The sequence below is a fragment of the Hyperolius riggenbachi genome, chromosome 10 (assembly GCF_040937935.1).
Source record: "Hyperolius riggenbachi isolate aHypRig1 chromosome 10, aHypRig1.pri, whole genome shotgun sequence".
Classification (NCBI taxonomy): Eukaryota; Metazoa; Chordata; class Amphibia; order Anura; family Hyperoliidae; genus Hyperolius; species Hyperolius riggenbachi.
This window is the reverse complement of record NC_090655.1, coordinates 48,356,462-48,380,256: the sequence shown is the minus strand read 5'-3', so window position 1 is coordinate 48,380,256 and position 23,795 is coordinate 48,356,462. Positions and strand designations below refer to the sequence as shown.

The 23,795-nt window shown below is 46.7% G+C and overlaps 1 protein-coding gene across 4 annotated transcripts in view; it reads right to left on the bottom strand.

Annotated features, from left to right (window-relative positions):
- The window catches only part of CLSTN3 (calsyntenin 3), a 245,713-nt gene that overhangs the window by 82,710 nt on the left and 139,208 nt on the right, over nt 1-23,795 (bottom strand). For 2 of the 4 annotated variants that reach the window (XM_068257793.1, XM_068257794.1), the window contains one exon: nt 13,696-13,857. In XM_068257793.1, coding sequence (XP_068113894.1) covers nt 13,696-13,768 — 73 coding nt within the window. In that variant the 5' untranslated portion in view covers nt 13,769-13,857. Of the gene's footprint in view, nt 1-13,695; nt 13,858-19,497; nt 19,875-23,795 lie in introns of those variants that run through there. The other 2 variants (XM_068257792.1, XM_068257795.1) reach the window with 2 other exon arrangements.

Genomic DNA, 23,795 nt, shown 5'->3' with positions numbered 1-23,795 from the left:
GACCTCTGAGTGGCAGATATTGTAGTGAAACCCCTCCCACAGTGTGATGTCATGACCATGATCCTGACAGTTTGCTGTCTCTGAACCGCTGCAGAGTGAAATAATGGATTTTTCCAACTGTCAAGCAAGCAATATCTCCCTCTGTGCATAAAACTCTCAGTAACGAAAATTCCGTACAGATCACCTGGCAGGACGAAATATGTCCCCACCAGTGATAAACGTCAGAATGGAAATCAGGGAGAGGAAAGATGTTACAATGGGCAAACACTCACTAAATGATCTATAAAAGAATACTGTAAAAAATAAGCAATCATATTTATGATGTTATTTTCACTATAGTTCCTCATTAAACTCCTCTCCCTGTCATGCAAAGCTTTACATATGTTGACACCTCCTTACATTTCCTCATTAATCTCCAGATACCTTCCACCGGGAAATCTTCGCTACTCCCAGGAGACCCTCTTGTCCTCTAGCTTAGTCATCTCCTCCCACTCTTGCATCCAGGACTTCTCACAAGTGTCACATCTAGAGATGTCGCGAACCTCCGATTTTCGAACCGCAATAGACTTCAATGGGAAGGCGAACTTTGAAAAAATTCTACCAGCTAGAAAAAATGTTTCAACAGCCCTAATACCTGGAAGCACACCTGATTGAGTGAAATACACATCACTGCTGGAGGATCCGCCCACCCTCCCTCCTCCAAGCTAGGTCCTTTATACCATTTGACTCAGTTGTCTGCCTACACTAATTAGTTATGGGACAGCTGCTACACACTCTGCTAGGGAGATTTTAATTGGCCTCCTCCCACCTCCCCTTCTACCCTTTTAGCTATTCCCTCCTCCCTCCTACCGGAGGGAGGAGGGTCTCATCTGCCAGGGAATTCCAGTATTTCAAAAACCAGCTTATATACCATGATAGGGATTTGAACCCAGGCCTCAGTGTATGGCGGGCAACTAACATATCCATTGTACCACCAACACTACTAGCTGAGACCAGAGAGACCAGAGTTCGAATCTCGTCTCTGTCTGTTCAGTAAGCCAGCACCTATTCAGTAGGAGTCCTTAGGCAAGTCTTCCTAACACTGCTATCTTGTCTAATTTTTCTCTTGACAACTGTTGAATACAAAATACAAGGCCATGTCTGGCTACATGTCTGTAAGCAGTGGCTGCATGGTGTAATGGTGAATGGCTCTGCCTCTGACACAGGAGACCAGAGTTTGAATCTCGTCTCTGTCTGTTCAGTGAGCCAGCACCTATTTAGTAGGAGACCTCAGGAAAGTCTTCCTAACACTGCTATCTTGTCTAATTTTTCTCTTGACAACTGTTGAACACAAAATACAAGGCCATGTCTGGCTACATGTCTGTGCTACTGCCTATAGAGTGTGCCCTAGTGGCTGCAGCTCTGGTGCTTTGAGTCTGCCAGGAGAAAAGTGTGATATAAATGTTATTTGTCTAATTTTTCTCTAGCATTAAGCATAAATGGTACATGCTAGGCTACTTTCAGCTACTTTCAGCTAGTAGTGTTGGTGGTACAATGGATATGTTAGTTGCCTACCATACACTGAGGCCTGGGTTCAAATCCCTATCATGGTATATAAGCTGGTTTTTGAAATACTGGAATTCCCTGGCAGATGAGACCCTCCTCCCTCCGGTAGAAGGGAGGAGGGAGGAACCCACAAACAGGCTAATTAAAATCTCCCTAGCAGAGTGTGTAGCAGCTGTCCCTTAACTAATTAGTGTAGGCAGTATAAGGACCTTACGAGGAGGAGGAGAAGGGGGGGTGGGCCTCCAGCATTGAGAGCAGTGTGTATGGCAACAATGTGTCTGCTGGCTGTAATATAAAGAGTCAAAGTTTTACTCAATAGAGCTTTATCGAACTTCCGGGAAAGTTCGTGTTTGGTAGGCGAACGCGAACCCCCAAAGTTCGCCTGGAACCGTTCGCCGGCGAACAGTTCGCGACATCTCTAGTCACATCTCCTTGGGACGCTCTCCCTCACAGCCTGTCCATTATGCTCCACGCCTGGCAACCTTCAAACGTACTCTCAAAACACACCTGTTCAGACAAGGCTATAATTTGCCATAGGTGGCATTGGAGGACCACTGCCTCATCCGCTTACCCCTCCGATAACCCTTGTGTCTACTTCCCTAATGTCCCCAACCCACTACCCTCTATATAACATAAGTTTGGAAGGGCAGGGACCTCCTCCTTATTGTGCTGCAATTTATTATATGAACAGGTAATAGTATTGGTGATGTCTCATATCACACATCAACTGCATGTACTTGTATTGCTGGATATCCGGATTGTCGAGTTTTGAAAGTCTTATATCTATGCTCCCCGCTATTTGCTTTGTACTACATACAGTGCTACAGAAAATGTTGGTGCTATATAAATGTAATAATAATAATAATAAGTACTAGACAGCTAGGCCTCAGCTCTACTGATTGCTTCAGGCCAGCTGACAGTTCAGCTAGTGGACATTATTCCAACAATTGCATGCAGCATCTACAGGCATTATATGCTTTTTAAAGAGACACTGAAGCGGAAAAAAAAAATATGATATACCGTAATGATTTGTATGTGTAGTACAGCTAAGAAATAAAACATTAGGAGCAGAGACATAAGTCTAATATTGTTTCCAGTACAGGAAGAGTTAAGAAACCCCAGTTGTTATCCATGCAAAAAAACCATTAAGCTCCACAACTTTCAAAGTCACAGAGAGCTCTTTCTTCTGAAGCCTATTATCTCAACTGTCAGTCAAAGTATTTTCTTTTTTCAGGTCAGGACAGGTCAATAGTTCACAAGACTGCTCTGTAAAAACATTTAGAATGCTGAGTAGTGTGTAAATGGCAAATATTAGAGAATGATGCAATGTTATAAAACACTATATAACTGAAAATGAAAATATAAGAATATTTTCTTTGCTACTAATCTTCTAGTAATAATCCATACTACATAACCAATTCCTTATATCATAATTTTCAGTTATATAGTTGTTGTTTTTTTTTTTTAATAACATTGCATCATTCTGTCATATCTGCAATTATGAACCACACTCTGTATTTTAAACTATGAAACAAGGCAAAGCTAATGACCCTTTGAACTCCCCAGCAGTAAAAGCTTATTTGAAACTGCCTCTTCCTGTTTCTTTGATGCATAAGTGCTTTAGAAAATTGGACTTGCTCAGACCCAAGTTGGGTGGAAGAGCTCAGAGAAGCTCTTTTGCATAGATTTGCAAGAACTGAAGTTTCTTAACTACTCATGTTCTATTTCTTAGCTGGACTACACATACAATGCATTATATCATAAGTTTATTTTCACTTCAGATTCCCTTTAAATACGAAAAAAACCATTACGTTTTGTTGCTCTATAAGTAAAATGCACCCCGCCTGGATCACTCGTCTCCCTTGTTTTCTCATTTTAGACTAACGAGACTCACAATTTCTAAGCCTTTCACCATTTCTATAGATGATTAAACTCCACTTTCTGACAGGTCTGAAATGTCATTTTATTGAATTGACTGAAAACTGAACACTTTAATTACAGTGCTTTCTATTCAGTTTAATTCATATTTCAAATATACAATTTTTAAAAGAGATATAATTGGAATTGACATCAATGCTTTGAATGATTTGAATGTAATTTACATGTGCGTGTGTGGTTTAATTTGATGGGTATTCAATCATTTTTAGTCCACATCGCTGAAAATTATGAAAATTATAAAAAAGTGGCCCTATAGTGGATCCAAGTATTTGAAGCTGCCACTACCACTACTAAAAATTCTGTTGCTGTTTCTTATCCTTTATAAGTTTTCCTCTTGTTAAAGAGTCTGAAGTGATTTAGAATACCTTTTTTATTCAGCAGGCAGCTTCAGCATTCTAATTCAAACAGATTCTCTGCATTCCCATGGCAGAACGAGGTCTTTATCTCCACGAAATCCCCGGGGCAAAATTCTGCTATCCTTCTGGGGGAGGCAGAGCTTTGTGCAGTGGCTCTGCCTCTGCTTCAGTCAATCTCCGCCTCTCCCCGCCCCTCTCAGTCTTCTTTCACTGAGAGGAGTGGAGATCGGCAGAGATTGACTGAATAAGAGGCAAAGCTACTGCACAAAGCTCTCCCTCTCCCGGGCAGCAAAATCCATGACCTGGAAAGTCGTAGAATTTTGCATGGGGATAAAGACCTCGTTCTGCCACGGGGATGCGGTGAATCAGTTTGGATTACAATGCTAAAGCTGCCTGCTGAATAAAAACAGGTATTTTAAATCGCTTCAGTCTCTCTTTAATTCTGCCTACTAAAAACTGCGTTGAAGTTTGAACACAGTATAGGCTCTGCCCAGCCTCTTCTCACTACCTCCTCAATACCCTCCCATCCTGATGAGTCATGCTGTCTGCTTTGGTGTGTATACAGAGAGGAGACAGCTGCTCTGTTTGTTCAGTACTGTTTTAGAAGTTAGCCTGAAAGAGCAGAGGATTACATTTCTACAGGTAATTAAAAGCTATTGAAAAAAAAATCTATGCTTTACAATATTTTAGTATGAAATATTTTTCACCCCACAAGTCCCACTTTTTCCGCCTAAGTATGTGTGTGTGTGTGCACTTGTGCGTGCATGTAGGGATGTCTGTGTGTCTTATGAAGTGAATAATGTGTCAGATTTCCCCCCCTCCCCAAGTGCACTATCTGAAGAAGGGGACCCGCCGTGGCCCCGAAACAACTGTCATTTTGTGTGCTCATGAAGCAATAAATTGAAAACTACTTAATTTTGAATTGGTGTGCCAACCTGGAACTTTTGCATTTCCCCAAGTGAATAGTGATCCCCTGGGACCCCTGCAGAGTACTAGCAACAGTGTAGGGCACTCATCTGTCCGGCCTGCATGCTCCCTTCACAGTCTGTGTCACTTGGTCTTCATCTTCGCTGGCGCATCTCCTCAGTGACCTGGCAGCATGTACAGCTTACGTAGCATGCCGCCAGGTCACAAAGAACAGGTGCCAGCTAAGGTGAAGGCAGAGGGACACAGACAGGAGGGAGTGCTGCGGGCGGTGGGATGAGTGTGTTGTACTGCAGATAGTACTCTGCAGGGGCGACGGGGAACACTATTAGCTTGGAAGGGGGGGGGGGGCAGTGTGTGTGTGTGTGTGTGTGTGTGTGTGTGTGTGTGTGTGTGTGTGTGTGTGTGTGTGTGTGTGTGTGTGTGTGTGAGAAAGTCATGTGGATGAAACCGGTTGGGGAGGAGCTACAGGTCGGGCGAGGGATTGCGGAAGTACGCGGATGCCAGCAGGACGGTGGTGTTGCGTGGAGTGAACGGCCGGACGCGGCCCGCTATCTTTCCTACCCTGCGGTTACTTGTATGCCTGTCATAGACATACATGGTTTACACGTGAGTTTGATACATTGTTTTTAAGCAAAAATAAATTTTACTGGAATTGTATTACGCTTTGTGGAGCATTTTATGTTTTTTACCCTGCATATGAGGATATGAAGAGGTGATAGAGAAGAGCCCATTTATGACCAGACAGGCTGTTGGCTTATTTGACTGAGCGCATATGATCATTTTATATGATCTAAGAAGCTGGTGAGTGATCTCACAAGCAGTGTGGTGGTGGATTTTATATGATCTAAGAAGCTGGTGAGTGATCTCACAAGCAGTGTGGTGGTGGATTTAGAAGAGTTTGTGAACAGATTGAGAGACTATATTGTGCCGATCACTATAGACATTGTGTGTGTGTGTGTGTGTGTGTGTGTGTGTGTGTGTGTGTGGTGGGGGTGTGTGTGTGGTGGGGGTGTGTGGTGGGGGTGTGTGGTGTGTGTGTGAGGGGTGTGTGTGTGTGAGTGTGTGTGTGTGTGGGGTGTGTGTGTGTGTGTGGGGGGGGGTGGAGGGGGGCGGTGTGTGGTGTGGTGTGTGTGTGTGTGTGGGGTGTGTGTGTGGGGGGGGGGGGGGGTGGTGGTGTGTGTGTGGGGGGTGTGGTGTGTGTGTGTGAGGGGTGTGTGTGTGGGGTGTGGTGTGTGTGTGTGTGTGGGGGGGGTTGTGGTGTATGTGTGTGTGTGAGGGGTGTGTGTGTGTGAGTGTGTGTGTGTGTGTGTGTGGGGGGGGGGGGCGGGGGGGTTGGTGTGTGGTGTGGTGTGTGTGTGTGTGTGTGTGGGGGGGGGTGGTGTGTGTGTGTGGGGTGTGTGGTGTGTGTGTGTGGGGTGTGGTGTGTGTGTGTGTGTGTGGGGGGGGGGGGGTTGTGGTGTATGTGTGTGTGTGTGGGGTGCGTGTGTGTGTGTGGGGGGGGGTGATGTGTGAGTGCGGGGGGGTGTGGTGTGTGTGTGTGGGGGGGGCGGTGTGTGTGTGTGCGTGTGTGGGGTGTGTGTGTGTGTGGGGGGGGGAGTGTGTGTGTGTGTGTGTGTGTGTGTGGTGTGGGGGTGTGTGGTGTGTGTGTGTGAGGGGTGTGTGGGTGTGTGTGTGTGTGTGTGGTGTGGGGGTGTGTGGTGTGTGTGTGTGAGGGGTGTGTGTGGGTGTGTGTGTGTGTGGGGGGGGGGGGGTGAGGGGTTGACCTGCCAACAAGAGCCCTGCTGTGACACTCACGAGGCTGAACCTGGTTCAGAGTATTTTTTTCTGCTTTTTCTCCTGTAAACCTTGATGCATCTTCTGGTCAGGTGCTTCTGATGGAGTGAAAAATTGAACTATAGAAGACTATACAAGTAAGGAAAAGGTACAACACAGAAGAGTTACAGATTACCCAGCCAGCTCACGGTCAACCAGAACTCAGAGGAGTGTGTGAGGGGCTGAAAGGGTTTAAAAAGCCCTCTTACTGAAATGCTATGCAAAACAGAAGTTTGCCTACTTAAAACAGAAGGTATTTGTGATTATTCAGGTTGCATTGAGCATATAAAGTGTCCCACAATGCATCACTGCTGAATATGCAAATCATCTCTATGTTGTTCCTGATAGCTAAATACACCCCCCCCCTCCTTCCACCCCTCCCAGAAAAGCAATGATGTGTCAACTTGTTAATATTACCGAGCCAAACTAATCCAAACAGTCTGTATACATGTTGCATTAGTCTGGCTCTTTAATATTAACGAGCTGACACATCATTGCATTCCAGCGGGTCTGGAGGTGTGTTTAGTTATCAGTGCCGACAAAGGGACAGTTTGCATATTCAGCAGTGATGCATTGTGGGAGACTTCTTATGCTCACCCCAACCTGAATACATTGAAAATACCACAACACTGAAGAATGCAATGGAGAAATGACTGTCTGGTTCACAAGCAATTACAACACTCATTTCAAATGAATATTCTTTTGAGTTTTGATTTAAGTTTGGCACAATGTAAACTATACCATAGTAGATGAAACATTTATTTATACAGATCTGTAAATCAAAGCCAAAGAAAGGACACGTGAGGAGAAAATAGGGACAGGGGGATTTGGTTCAAGAACAACTGAGAGTCATTCAGTATGGGATGAATAGCAGCAGTTCTCCATGTAACAGACCAATAATGAATAGTGCAATGGCTCATTCACATTGCGTTCTGCTCACGTTAGTCTTTGCGATGGGGTTTGTTTTGTAGCAATTTTTTTTCCAATTCCCGGTGCTTGGGTGAGCATTCTGTTTTTTGTGAAAAGCTCTTTTCTAAGAACTTTTCCCGAGCGTTTTTTTTTTTTTAATTCACCCCTTGACGAAAGTCAGGAAGTGAACTCTTTGACCCGGAAAAGAATAAATACAATGTATTTATTCTTTAAAACGTGAACGCAATCGCCCCACAAAGCAATTTTGTAAGCGTTTAGTGCTCTTCCTATACCTTCCATTATAGCAAAATCGCCCCCAAAATGGTCCAGGCACCGCTTTGCTGAACGCATAGCCCTGTGGCTCTGCGCTGCTGGTCACTCCTGGTGGTGGGCGGGGCTTGTGATTCCATTCATTACTGAATGGGATTGTGGGCTGAAGCGCCCCGAAATGCAGCAAACCATGTGCAGCGATTTAGCGATGAATTGCCACGCATGAATGGAAATGGCAGCCAGTACAGTCTATGCACTCTCTGCTGTCGCTGCGATTGCGTTTCCATAAGCGTGCATGAAAGCACACTATCTGGAAACGAGCCCTACGGCAGGGGTGGCAAACTCAACCACGTAAGGAGACAAAATCTAAAACCTAGTCAAAGGAGCAGGACAAATAATTTATCAAGATTCAACAATTATTGAACATTCTCCAACTAAGCCTGTCTCAGTGATGATTCTGCAGAAAAGCATCAAGATGAAATGTGGCCCAAGGCAAGATGCTAGCCTTTACTTCCCCCGTCGTTTTTTTTTAGGTAAGTTGAGGTTGGGGGATGGGGTTGGATCCCCATGGGTGGGTCACATGTTCATTTTGCTGAGGGGTCCTATGGGTTGTTGCTGTATCCTGGCCCAAACTGACAATGTTTAACCAGAAACACGGTCACCAGTGTGCTCCTCTGGAAGAGAAGGCTGTGTGCTGATGTTCTTTAACGGTTTATAGTGATGCATATTTAAATCTCTGGAGGGCCACATAAAATGGCAAGGAGGGCCGCATTCAGCCAACGGACCTTAATTTTGACACCTGTGGTGAATGGCATTAATTATGGTAATACAAGCCAGCTACCCGTACCTTATTTTCCCCAATTAAGCCTACAGTATTCTACAACAGCCTTCTTCCTCCCAGCAGTCATTTATCAGTAGAGCCTCATACAGATGCTAGATGGTTCTTGACTGCCAACCAATCAGGGCAGCTTTTGTTGAGAATCTGCGGTATATAGTGTCCCCGATGCAATGCTGAGAGATCCGGAGCCCATTTCTCTTCTGCACACCCCAACCACTTGAAGCTTTTCTGTTGAGTGCTGCACAGCCACCCCCACCACCAACACTTAGCAACAGAATGTGTTGCTAGTCTAGTCAACAGCCTACAGGTTATACCCCTGAGTTGACACCTGAGGGATAGAGTCCCGATCCCTGTGGGACACAATAACCATTCATGAGTATAGTTCATTACTGTTTTGAAAACTAAGCAAATACTTGTAATGTTTTTTTGCACTGCTATTCTGATATCATCAAATAAAAATGGGGCATACCTTTAAAGAGAACCTGTACTAAGTAAAAATATTTAAAATAAACACATGAGGTAACTTCAAATGAACATTGCATAGTTACCTTGCCATCAGTTCCTCACCATTTTCTTCTTACAGTGATCCCTTCCAGTTCTGACAATATTTTGTCAGATCTGAAATATATCAGTTGCTGTCAGTAAAATATCAGTTGCTGTCAGTTATAGCTGAGAGGAAAACTGATGTACCAGATAATGTCCATGTTTCCATGTTTCCCTGTGGCTCAAGTGGGCGATGTTACAGTTTAACAGTGTGCTGACCAGGAAGCTGTTATGGTGTAATGGCCATTTTCAAAATGGAGGACGGAAAATTCCCTTCATCACAGTGAACAAACAGGACACGGGACAGGAGAAAGACACTGAGGAGAAGACTACATGGAAGGTAAGTATGACTTGTGTATGCTTATTTTGACTTTTAATTTTCAGTTCAGCTTTTCTTTAAGGCCCAACACACGTCCAACTTAGGTAGACTGAAGTGGCCGATAACAACTGCCTCAGCCAATAATTATGCATGTGTACAACAGCTGGCAACCCCCCAACCTGCTAGTGATCCACCGGGCGCAGGGCCGGTTCAAGTGACAGTTGGGCCCTAGGGCAAAATTAGCCAGGGGGCCCCCCCGACACCCCCCGACCAAAAAGCGTCATTAGAGGCCCTTTGTTGCAGTCAAACTTCCCTCCTGGGCCCCTGAGCTGGCTGCTGACCCTCCCCCAATCACCTCCCAACGTAACAGACTCTGCAGACACCCTGGGGAGCAACAGTTAACATGGGGAGGGACAACTTGGGGGCCCCTACAGGCTCTGGGGCCCTGGGGCAGTTGCCTATTTTTTTCTATGGTAGCTCCGGCCCTGACCGGGCGGATCCATTAACCCAAGCGGCGCAGATCCCCTGCCGATCCCATTGTTTGCGACGCTCCGATGACCACCGCGAGATGTCATGCAGTTGTCACTCGTCGTCCCCCACATAGCAACACAGTGTGTCGTCAGCTACACAACTGACACGTGTGTGCAGCCCAGCCCAGTGATGCCATCATCAAAGGTGTTCACACACCTTTAAAGACAATGCAGAAACCACATCATCTAAACCATTAATCTCTATTAAAGGACAACTGAAGTAAGAGGCATATGGAGGCTGCCATATTTATTTTCTTTAAACTATTCCATTTGCCTGTCATTCTGATGATCTATTTGCATACCGCCCACATTTTTGAGATAAGAGGGACACCTCTGCCACACCTCTAACCAGGGCCGTGCAGAGGGTCCTTAAGTGGGGGGTGCTGAAATTTAAAAAAGGGGCCTGGCAATGCCTTCCCTCGCATGCCTTCCCCCCCCCCCCCCCTCATTTCTGGCTAGGGGGGTATTGATTGTCATGCTGCTGAATGCAGATAATGGGTGCCATGTGGGTTCTGGGTGTAAGTACTGCGTGCAGATAGTGGGTGCCATGTGAAGGCGGTGTGCAGGTGTGAGTAGTGAGTGCCATGTTGGGGCTGGGTGCAAGTACTGTGCCATGTAGGTGTGAGTACTGGGTGCCAGCTATAAGGTGAAGGGGTGCAGGTATTGGGTGTGGTGTGGCTGTTTGATGCAAGTACTAAGTGCCATATTGAGGCCGGATGTGAGTATTGGGTGCAGGGTGCTTGGTGCAAGTACTGGGTGCTTGCTATAGTGGGGGTTACTGGTTGAGTGTAATGTGGGTGCTGAATATTGGTGGGATTGCTGTGGGTGCAGGGGGTGGGAGATCACTGTGGGTACTGCTATGAATGGCATAGTTGCTGCTAGGGGAGGTGGAGGTCAGTGTGGTTGATGGAGGAAGGGTAGGTCACTGTGGGTGCTGGGGGGAGAAGTAACTGTGGGTGCTGTGGAAGGTAGAGGTCAGTATGGGTGCTGGAGGAAAGGGAGGTCGCTGTGGGTCCTTTGGGGAGATCACTGTGGGTCTCGGGAGGTAGAGGTCATTTTGGGTGCAGGGGGTGGGAGGTCACTATGGGTGCTGCTATGAATGGCATAGTTGCTGCTAAGGGAGGTAGAGGTCAGTGTGGGTGCAGGAGGAAGGGATGGTCACTGTGGGTGCTGAGAGAAGTCATTGTGGTTACAGGAGGAGGGAGTGGATGCTGGATGTTAGGAGAGGCCACTGTGGGCGCTGGCCAGGGACGGATCTAGACCAAGTTGCACCTGGGGCAAGGTCAGGTTTTGACGCCTAAATGTCAGGTTTTGGCGCCTAAACTGCCATTCCCCATCTAAATTTTGCCGCCTTTTTAAGAATTCAACAAACTGCGCCTGGGGCAAGAGACCCGCCTGCCCCCCCATAGATCCGTCCCTGGCGCTGGCAATGGTAAAGGTCACTGTAGGTGCTGCTTTTGGGATGGGAGGTCCCTGTAGGTGCTGCAGGGGACAGGAGGGTAGCCACTGGGGGAGGTAAAAATCACTGTGGGTACTGGGGGAGGGAAAAATCACTGTGGGTACTGGGGGAGGGAAAGGTCAGTGTGGGTGCTGGGGAGGGAGAGGTCACTGTGGGTGCTGGGTGGAGGGAGAGGTCACTGTGGGTACTGGGGGAGGGAAAGGTCAGTGTGGGTGCTGGGGTAGGCAGGATCACTGCTAGAGCTGGGGAGGAAGAGGTCACTGTGGGTGCTAGGTGGAGGGAGAGGTCACTGTGGTCTGTGGGTGCTGGGGGAGGGGTCACTGTGGGTGCTAGATGGAGGGAAAGGTCACTGTGGGTGCTGGGTAAGAGATAGGTCACTGTGGGTGCTAGGTGGAGGGAGAGGTCACTGTGGGTGCTAGGTGGAGGGAGAGGTCACTGTGGTCTGTGGGTGCTGGGGGAGGGGTCACTGTGGGTGCTAGATGGAGGGAAAGGTCACTGTGGGTGCTGGGTAAGAGAGAGGTCACTGTGGGTGCTAGGTGGAGGGAGAGGTCACTGTGGGTGCTTGGTGGAGGGAGAGGTCACTGTGGGTACTTGGTAGGGAGAGGTCAGTATGGGTCCTAGGTGGAGGGAGAGGTCACTGTGAGTGCTAGGGGAGGGAGTGGTCATTAGGTACTAGGTGGAGGGAGAGGTCAATAAGGGTGCTGGGGAGGTAAAGGTCAGTATGGGTCCTAGGTAGAGGTCAGTATGCCACACTGGGATTCCTGTCTGGGCCTCTTCACTTGAAAGTGTCCCAGGCGGGGGCGGAGCTTCCCACAGGTGGGCGGGGCTTATCATGGTCAGGGCGGGGCTTATTTTGCACGGCGAGAGGGGCCTTTTTTTGAAGATTTTAAAAAGGGGCGGTGCCTGGGCACCCAGAGCACCCCCTGCCCTGACCGTGATAAGCCCCGCCCACCCACGGGAAGCTCCGCCCCCGCCTGGGACACTTTCAAGTGAAGAGGCCCACACTGGGATTCCTGTCTGGGCCTCTTCACTTGAAAGTGTCCCAGGTGGGGGTGGAGCTTCCCGCGGGTGGGCGGGGCTTATCGCGGTCAGGGCGGGGCTTATTTTGCACGGCAAAGGGGCCTTTTTTTGAAGATTTTAAAAAGGGGGGTGCCTGGGCACCCAGAGCACCCCCCTGTGCACGTGCCTGCCTCTAACCACGTCCTCACAACACCACTACTTGTGCATATTACAAAGGAGTCATAAGGAAAAGATGTAGCTTTATAATTCAAATCTGGCTAGTCCTTTCCATCATCATTAGATTTCTTTCATATTAACATTTAAAAACAAGTAATATGTCAATTTAAAAAACAGTAAAAAAAAAACAACTTGATAGTCAAACACAATTTTAGTAGAAAAAGACATATATTCACACAGATCTGCACATCAGTCCCGAAAGAGAGACAAATGAGGAAGAATGAGGGATATGGTTCCCAGAGAGGGGCTGTCCCTCCAAAATAGGGACAGTTGGAGCAGCAGTAAAAAAAACACACCTAAAAAAAAGCATGCGGGAAATGCAGTTTAATATCTGATCGTCATGCTTGTTCAGGGTCAATGGCTAAAAGTGTTGGAGGAAGAGGATCAACAGGATCAGCCAGGCAACTGGTATTGTTTACAAGGAAATAAATGTGGCAGCCTCCATATCCTTCTCACTTCAGTAGTCCATTAATCCCAACTGAGGAAGGAAGGTTTGCATAGCAGCTTCACTTAACCCCCTTCAGTGTCCTGATTGGATGGGGTAATGAGTTGCAGGTTGGCCACGCCTACCATTGCAGAATCCATTGCTACTCCAATAAAGCCAGGCAGAGATAGATTAAGATGAAATGGGGCCCTAGGCAAGGTACTATGGGTCCCCCCCCCCCCCCCCCATAAGTGAGGTTCAGTGAATGTGGCAGGTGACACCAACTGGGCCAGAGGCACCTGCCTAGGTTGCCCTGTGGATGATCTGGCTTGGGGGCCAGGAAGATAACAAGAAGGGGGTCAAGGGAGGAGGCGTGTTTATAGCAATTACAGAGCATGACAGACATAGGCTTATAATAATGGTAATGGTATAGTAATGGTAATGAGAACAGTAGCATCAGCAGTCTGATGTTTAGTGTGTGCGACATCAAAAGGGGCTGCAGAGTGTGAGCTCCGCAGGGCAGAGACCTAGGCAGATAGCGACATACTGAGCTTCCAAATATAATCTATATTTTGTATTTGTCACTGACCTTTATTGCAGGCAGCTGTGTGCAGAATAGCTGCAGCCAGGAGCGCAGACAGACAATACTCCCTCCAGATCATTCTTAGCGGTCACAAGGCCTCTCGCTCTCCACACGAGGCGTCTCGCTGTACGATTCGATAATATGGATTTATGAAGGCATACAGCGTCACTGCAGAACAGAGAAACAAGGCCATCAGTGTTCTGAGCCTGAGCAATGGAAACTACAGTCTGCTTCTCCTGGTCTGCTTGCCGTCTGTCTGTCTGCCTCCCATCCTGGAGGGGACCTGCTACCATCGCTGCAGTCACACAGTGTCTCTGTCATACCATGTTGCTCACGCAGTCTCTGTCATACTGTATCACATAGTGTCTCTGCCATACCGTGTCACACAGTGTCTCTGTGATACAGTGTCACACAGTGTCTCTGCCATACCGTGTCACACAGTGTCTCTGTCATACTGTGTCACACAGTGTCTCTGTGATACAGTGTCACACAGTGTCTCTGCCATACCGTGTCACACAGTGTCTCTGTCATACCGTGTCACACAGTGTCTCTGTGATACTGTGTCACACAGTGTCTCTGTGATACAGTGTCACACAGTGTCTCTGCCATACCGTGTCACACAGTGTCTCTGTCATACTGTGTCACACAGTGTCTCTGTGATACCGTGTCACACAGTGTCTCTGTCATACCGTGTCACCCAGTGTCTCTGTCATACGATGTTACTCCCACAGTGCCTCTGTCATTCTGTGTCACAGTGCCTGTCATTCCATGTCACACAATGTCTCTGTCATACCATGTCACACAGTGTCTCTGTTTTTCCGTATCATACAGTGTCTGTCATACTGTGTCACATAGTGTCTCTGTCATTCCGTGTCACATAGTATCTCTGTCATACTGTGTCACATAGTGTCTCTGTCATTCTGTGTCACACAGTGTTTCTGTTATACCATGTCACACAGTGTCTCTGTCATACTGTGTCACACAGTGTCTCTGTCATACTGTGTCACACAGTGTCTCTGTCGTTCCATGTCACACAATGTCTCTGTCGTTCCGTGTCACATAGTGTCTCTGTCATTCTGTTTCACACAATGTCTCTGTTGTTCTGTGTCACATGGTGTCTCTTCCATTCCGTGTCACATAGTGTCTCTGTCATTCCGTGTCACACAGTGTCTGTCATACTGTGTCACATAGTGTCTCTGCCATACTGTGTCACACAGTGTCTCTGTCGTTCCATGTCACACAATGTCTCTGTCATTCCGTGTCACACAGTGTGTCATATAGTGTCTCTGCCATACTGTGTCACACAGTGTCTGTCATACTGTGTCACACAGTGTCTGTCATACTGCGTCACACAGTGTCTGTCATACTGTGTCACACAGTGTCTCTGTCTTACTGTGTCACATAGTTTCTCTGTCATTCCGTGTCACACAGTGTCTCTGTCTTTCCGTGTCACACAGTGTCTCTGTCTTTCCGTGTCACACAGTGTCTCTGTCATACCGTGTCACATAGTGTCTCTGTCGTTCCATGTCACACAATGTCTCTGTCGTTCCGTGTCACATAGTGTCTGTCATACTGTGTCACATAGTGTCTCTGTCATTCCGTGTCACATAGTATCTCTGTCATACTGTGTCACATAGTCAGGGGCGTAGCAATAGGGGTTGCAGAGGTTGCGACCGCATCGGGGCCCTTAGGCCAGAGGGGCCCCGAAGGGCCCTCCCTCAACTGCAGTATTAGCTCTCTATTGGCCCTGTGGTGATAATAATCACTTCTATAAATACTTTGAATAGTAGTTATTATTAACAAACTGCTCCCCAGCCCCTTCTTGCACCTCTGACACTGCAGTTGCCATTGGCAGGTTTTGGTGCGCTGTATCAATTGTTATGTATAGAGTGCATGGGGGGCCCCAATGTAAAACATGCATTGGGGCCCACAGCTCCTTAGCTACGCCACTGCACATAGTGTCTCTGTCATTCTGTGTCACACAGTGTTTCTGTTATACCATGTCACACAGTGTCTCTGTCATACTGTGTCACACAGTGTCTCTGTCATACTGTGTCATACAGTGTCTCTGTCGTTCCATGTCACACAATGTCTCTGTCGTTCAGTGTCACATAGTGTCTCTGTCATTCTGTTTCACACAATGTCTCTGTTGTTCTGTGTCACATGGTGTCTCTTCCATTCCGTGTCACATAGTGTCTCTGTCATTCCGTGTCACACAGTGTCTGTCATACTGCGTCACACAGTGTCTCTGTCTTACTGTGTCACATAGTTTCTCTGTCATTCCGTGTCACAAAGTGTCTCTGTCATTCCGTGTCACACAGTGTCTGTCATTCCGTGTCACACAGTGTCTCTGTCATTCCGTGTCACACAGTGTCTCTGTCATACTGTGTCACACAGTGTCTCTGTCATACTGTGTCACACAGTGTCTCTGTCATACCGTGTCACACAGTGTCTCTGTCATACCGTGTCACATAGTGTCTCTGTCATTCCGTGTCACACAGTGTCTCTGTCATTCCGTGTCACACAGTGTCTCTGTCATACTGTGTCACACAGTGTCTCTGTCATACTGTGTCACACAGTGTCTCTGTCATACCATGTCACACAGTGTCTCTGTCATACCGTGTCACATAGTGTCTCTGTCATTCCGTGTCACACAGTGTCTCTGTCATACTGTGTCACACAGTGCCTCTGTCATTCCGTGTCACACAGTGTCTCTGTCATACTGTGTCACACAGTGTCTCTGTCATACTGTGTCACACAGTGTCTCTGTCATACCGTGTCACATCGTGTCTCTGCTATACCGTGTCATACAGTGTCTCTGTCATACTGTGTCACACAGTGTCTGTGTCATACCAAGTCACACCACGCCTCTGTCATGCCATGTCACATCATGTCCCTGTCATACCATGTCACACGCTGTTTCTGTCACAAAGTAGCTATCTGTCTCATAGGGTTTCTCTGTCATACAGTGTCACTTACTGTATCTGTCACACAGTGTCTGTCACACAATCTGTCGGCCACACGGTGTCTCTCTGCCAGTCTCTCCTTCACAAGATGGAGAAACTCTTTTAACGCTGTCTCTTTGTCATATAGTATTCCTCTATCATAGTGTCACCCAGTGTATCTCTGTCACAAAGTACCTTGCCATCACATGGTGCCACTCTGTCACATGGTCCCTCTCTTATGGGGTTACGCACTGTGCCTCTATCATACACTCTCACATGGTGTCTCTCAGTCATATGGTGTCACAAAGGGTGCCTGTTGTGCATTCTGTCATACAGTGCCATATGGTATCTCTCTGTTACACAATGTAGTCTGTCATACAGTCTCTCTTTGTCAAACAGATTGTCTCTCTCACTATTTGTCTATCATACTGTGTCACACATAGTGTCTCTCTGTCATGCACAGTGTCTCTCTGTGTTAGTTTGGCTCCATTTCATGCAGTTTCACACAGAATGTCTCTCTCGTGTGGTGTCTCTTGTTACATGCTGTCTACCTGTCAAAGTATCACACTGTATATCTCTCTGTCAAACTCAGTTCCTGTGTCACACATTGTCTCTGTCACATGGTATCTTTTTGTAAAATAGTATTGCACAAATTGTCTCTCCCTATCACATATTGTCATTTAGAGTGTCTTTTGACACCATGTGACAGAAAGACATTATTTGTGACAATGTGTGACAGGAAGACACGTGACAATGAAACATTGTGTGTCAGACAGACACTCTGTCACATAGTGTCAAGTAAGAGAACAACCAAATGACAAACAGTGTCTCTCCTTCACATGGTGTTTTCGTCTAATGATATCACACAACGTGTCTCGTGTAACAAAGTGTTTCTTTGTTAGATGGTGTGTTCCTGTCATACAGTGTCACACAGAGTCCCTCTATCACATTGTGTCTCCCTCTTACACAGTGTTTCTCTGTCACATGGTGTCTTCATGTCATACAGGGTCACACAGAGTCCCTCTGTCACATTGGGTCTCCCTGTCACACAGTGTTTATCTGTCACATGGTGTCTTCATGTCATACAGTGTCACACAGAGTCCCTCTGTCACATTGGGTCTCCCTGTCACACAGTGTTTCTCTGTCACATGGTGTCTTCATGTCATACAATGTGATACAGAGTCTCTCTGTCACTTTGGGTCTCCCTGTCACACAGTTTCTCTCTGTCACATGGTGTCTTCATGTCATACAGTGTCACACAGAGTACCTCAGTCACATTGGGTCTCCCTGTCTCACAGTGTTTCTCTGTCACATGGTGTCTTCATGTCATACAGTGTCACACAGAGTCCCTGTGTCACATTGGGTCACCCTGTCACACAGTGTTTCTCTGTCACATGTCGTCTTCATGTCAAACAGAGTCATACAGTGTCTCTCTGTCACATTGCATCTCCCTGTCACACAGTGTTTCTCTGTCACATGGTGTCTTCATGTCATACAGTGTCACACAGAGTCCCTCTGTCACATTGGCTCTCCCTGTCACACAGTGTTTCTCTGTCACATGGTGTCTTCATGTCATACAGTGTCACACAGCATCCCTCTGTCACATGGTGTCTTCATGTCACACAGTGTTTTTCTGTCACATGGTGTCTTCATGTCAGTGTCATACAGAGTCTCTGTCACATTGCATCTCCCTGTCACCCAGTATTTGTCACAAGGTGTCTTCCTGTCATACAGTGTCACAGAGTCTCTATATCACATGTCTCCCTGTCACACATTGCTTCTCTGTCACAAGGTGTCTTCTTGTCATACAGTGTCAAACAGAGTCTTTCTGTCACATGTCTCCCTGTCGCACAGTGCTTCTCTGTTCCTGTCATACAGTGTCCCACAGAGTCTCTCTGTCACATGTCTCCCTGTCACAGTGCTTCTCTGTTCCTTTCATACAGTGTCACACAGAAATGCTGTCACATTGTGTCTCCCTGTCACATAGTGTATCTCTGTCATATAGTGTATCTCTGTCACATGGTGACTCCCTTGCAGATTGTGCCACCCAGAGTCACCCTGCCTCACAGTGTGGTCTCTGACAGACACAGCACAAGAGATAATAATCCTGACTGTCTCTTGCAGCGCCCCCCCCCAAGGGCTCTATACCCTGACATCAAGTGAGATCATCTCTCGTCTATCCAGTGAGATTACTCAGTCTGAATAATCTGAATATACATGAGACACAAGCTAGAATTTTGCCCATTATTGCCTTCCCATCCCCCTCACAGATTTCCAGTCACGATCTCTCGGGAATGGAGTCAACGGAGGGCTTATTTAATGAAAATGTAAAATGCAGCACTGATGTGTAAGTCCGTTAACCCGTAGCAACCAGATTTCACCACGACACCAGCCACAACAGTGACAGAGCGCCGTGAGGCGTTGCTAGTGGTAACGGTATCGTGCAAACCCCCTCCTTAGTCCCAGCAGGCTCCATAAGACAAACAGGCTGATTCAATAAAACATGTAACGACCTGCAAATTTAGATAACCTGTAGCAGCCAGATGTTGGGTTTCCTGGTTACTATAGATTACCGTATTCACTATACAAAATGCCTTAATAAACATAACCAACAGACTGAGAAATACCACCCAGAAGGCACTGCAAATATTAACCGTGGGGTGCCAATAGCCCTGCAGCTACCAGATCAGTGAAATAAGACGTCTGATAGGTTGCTGTGGGCTACTGTACTCCTTGCTACTGCTTTTTGCCTCCCCTGATTAAACAAGATGTGTCAGCGTCATTCTCCTGGAAAAATTGGCCCCCCTGGGCGGCAGTCTGTATTTGTACTGCCGGCTCTGTCTGCACTGTCTACCCATCTCACCGCGGAATGTCAATGTCACAGGTTGCCTCTGTCAGCGTGTGTCTGTCTGAGCTAGAGAAGGATGCTGATGTTGCTGTACCGATGGCCGGGCGGTGTGTGTGTGGCGTTCCTCCTCCTCCTCCACCGTGGCTGGGCTGAGTGATGCTGCCAGATGCTGATGCTGGGAAGTAATGTGCTGGACACCAGGGGGAACAGGTGATGCTCTGCCAGGGGGCTTGATGCTCTGCAGACACAATCTCAGGCTGTTCCAGTCTGATGCTCAGGAGAAGATGCTGGGCAGCAGGTATGATGCTCTGCAACCAGAAGAAGAGAAGCTCTGCAAGCAGAATCTTCAGATTACAGCTGGTGGCTGCCGGACTCCCCTCTAATGCTTCACTCTGAGGGGGGGAGAGGGAGGAGGGGGGAGAAGAGTGTAAGAAGATTATGTGATGGCACAGTGAGGGGGGAAAACAACACAAGAAGCAGAGGCTGGATGTGAGTGAGCGGAGGGGCTCTGCTGTGGGGAATGCTCTGCTAGGTGTACTCTGAGGGGTGGGAGAGATGCTCTGCACTTGGGGAAGAGGGGAGGGGGGTGCAATGCTCGGGGGGAGGGTCTCTAATGTCCTTAGGTTAAAGCAGTCTAGTAGCACTGCAGGATGACATCAGCTGAAGAGTGGCAGCTCAGGACGGCCAATCAGAGAGCTGCTGCAGGTGGTGGAAGGGGGAGGAGGGAGCAGGGGGTCTATATTTTCTCCCCTCCACTACCTTGTGCTCCATGTCCTCTGTGCAGCCCTCCCCGAGTCCTTCTCCCACACCCACCATATTCCATACTGTCTTCCCACATCTCCCTCCCCATCCATCCATCCAACCATCCATATCCATCCACATGTGTGATAGCAGAGAGCCTGTCCTGGGGGGCCACGCACTGGCCAAACAACATGGCTGACACGGCTGCCGGACCCTCCCAATCACTGACTGCTGATGCTGCACAAATCCTATAACATTGCTATATCTTTATATCTCAGCTACACAAACTATATAGTGTAGTATATACAGTGAGAATATTTATATGAGATATATATATATATATATATATATATATCACAATTTTTTACACATACACTACTAATTATGCAGGTATGCAGCACAATGACTACACAGATCCACAATGTTATATATATATATATATATATATATATATATATATATATATATATATATATATATATATATATATATATATATATAATTTTTATTTATTTATTTTTTACATATACACTACTTATGGTGCCCAGACATTGTACAATTTTTTCATTTTTTTTTCCGATTAGATAATTTTGTTCAATTGTTCCGTTAGATCGAATATAAACATTTTTCCAACATGTTCGATCGGATTTTTATTGAAAAAAACGGGCTAATCAATTATTTTTTTCTTGATTAAGAAAAAAAAAAAAAAAAGATTCTTTGAAACTTTCATTCAACTCGATCGTTTTGATCGAATAAACAGGACATGGTACAATTTTTCCCGATTAGATAATTGTGTTCAATTGTTCCGTTAGATCGAATATAAACATTTTTCCAACATGTTTGATCGGATTTTTATTGAAAAAAACGGGCTAATCAATTATTTTTTTCTTGATTAAGGAAAAAAAAAAAAAAGATTCTTTGAAACTTTCATTCAAATCGATCGTTTTGGTCGAATAAACAGGACAATTACATGTTTTTATTGTACTGTGTATGGGAACATTTAGGCAGACACAGTACAATGGTTACACAAATCCTACTGTACATATAATCAACAACTATACAATATATCAATAGAAATGATACACTTTAATCTATTGATTCACACATATCGTATACTGGCTATCCAAGACATGTATATTGTATACATATGTTTTGATATCTATATTTATCCCCCCCACACACACACACACACACATTATAATGGGTACAGAAATCAAAGCTATTGTCAGAATCTGTCAGTGATTTATTGATTGCAACATATCTAATCCATATAATCCAACTCTCTATCTGATCGAAATCTAGTGAGGGTAATACATCAGTCACTGCCACCTAATGATCAATCACCTGCTGGATCAGGGCATTAGCAACTCATGTATGGCTGGGTTAGCTGCAGCTCAGTAGTGTAAAAATCTACTGCCTCACTCTCTACCACAGACAATCTAGAGCAGGGGTGTCGAACTCAAATACAAAGTGGGCCGAAATTGAGCTCTGGGTCCAAGTTGTGGGCCAACCTCAATGTCTAGTGGCCACCTCTCTCCCTTATAACGTTTTCTGGTGTCTAATAGCCCCCTCCATCCCTTCTACAGTCCACTGATGTTTAGTGGTCCTCCCTCCCCTATACAGTTTCCTGGTTTCTAGTGGCTCCCTTCCCTCTCCTGTACAGTTCCTTGGTATCTAGTGCTTTCCCTCTCCCCATATGGCTTCCCTGTGATCTAGGGCTTCACCTCCAATATAGTTTCCCTGGTGGTCTAGAGTGGGTCAAACATAATGCAAAGTGGGGAAACCACCTGAGGGCCAAATCTGTTGGCTCGGAGGGCCATATTTGGCCCACGGGCCTGAGTTTGACACGTATGATCTAGAGCATAGATGTCAAACTCCGGCCCGCAGGCCAAATTTGGCCCTCAGAGCCATTAAATTTGGCCCTCAAGTGGTTTTCCCACTTTGCATTATGTTTGGCCCACTCTAGACCACCAGGGAAGCATTATTGGAGGTGAAGTCCTAGATCACCTGGGAAGCCATATGGGGGAGGGAGGGGGAAAGCCCTAAACACTAGGGAACTGTAGAGGGGAGGGGTCTCTAGACACCAGGGAACAGTATAGGGGAGGAAGGACCACTAGACACCAGGGAACTTTATAAGGGAGGGAGTTGGCCAGTAGACATTGAGGTTGGCGCGCGGTTAGGTCCCAGTGTACAGCTTCAGCCCACATTGTTTTTGAGTATGACACCCCTGATCTAGAGGTAGGTAATCCAGTTATCCTATGATTCGTTTTTGGGATTTGCTAAGCACATAAACTAATTTTGAATTAATCAAAAAAGACCAAGAAGCACCTGGCTTATAAATGGATGTAGGGAAAGCCTCCCGTCTAATCTAAAGAGAATGTGTAACAAAAATAACAACCCCTCGGGGATACTTACCTCGGGAGGGGGAAGCCTCTAGATTCCAATGAGGCTTCCTTCATCCTCTTCACCCTCCAGCGATGGCAGCCCCTGAAAATTCAGCTGACAAGCCTGTCGGCTGTGGCGCAGTAGCACCTGCAATATTTACCTTCCCGGCTCCAGCGCAGGCACAGTAGCGGCTTTCCGATGGGCTCCGGCAGAAATAGCCAAGCCCAATCTGGTCTGCTCTACTGCGCAGGCGCTAGTCCCCTGTGCCTGTGCAGTAGAGCAGATGCAATCAGACTCGGCTATTTCTGCCGGAGCTCATCGGAAAGCCGCTACTGTGCCTGCGCTGGAGCCGGGAAGGTAAATATTGACATTGCTGCTGTTCCGGGGCTGCCAGCGCTGGGTCCGGAGGGTGAAGAGAACGGGGGAAACCTTAATAGGATCAAGAGGCTTCCCTCTCCCAAAGTAAGTACACCCCCCAACCCCCCAGCCCCCCCCCCCCCCCAACCAATTTAAAGGCACAGGATTTACAATTGAATTTTGAATCTACACTACTGCAACAATCAGTGGCATAGCTAAGGAGCTGTGGGCCCCAATGCAAGTTTTACAATGGGGCCCCCCAAGCACTCTATAACTAACAATTGATACGGCGCACCAAAACCTGCCAATGGCAACTACAGTGTCAGAGGTGCAGGAAGGGGATGGGGAACAGCTTGTTAATGATTAGCACTATTCAAATGATCTATTGAAGTGATTATTATGAGCACAGGACCAATAGAGAGCTAATACTGTAGTTAAGGGAGAGCCCTTTGGGGCCCAAGGGCCCCGATGCGGTCGCAACCTCTGCAACCCCTATTGCTTCTCCCCTGGCAACAATGTTCTGTACAGACGCCATTTGAAGAAAACAGAGATGTGGCCAGGAATAGAATCCCGTTCCATCCCCAACATTCCGGCTTCATTTTGGACCCTTCCTAAGCTCTGTGGATAGTGTGGGATGATCCAAAATGAACAAGGATGGGTGAGAATAGGGTGAGATTTTTTTCCCTCAACACCTCAGCTAGAATACAAGTACAATGCTGGTATGGAAACCTTGAATTGAAGTGTTTATTTTAAAGATTGCATGTGATTGGTCGATGAAGGAATGTAGTAAATTATTCAGGATACCCACTTTTATGTTAAAGGGAATCTGA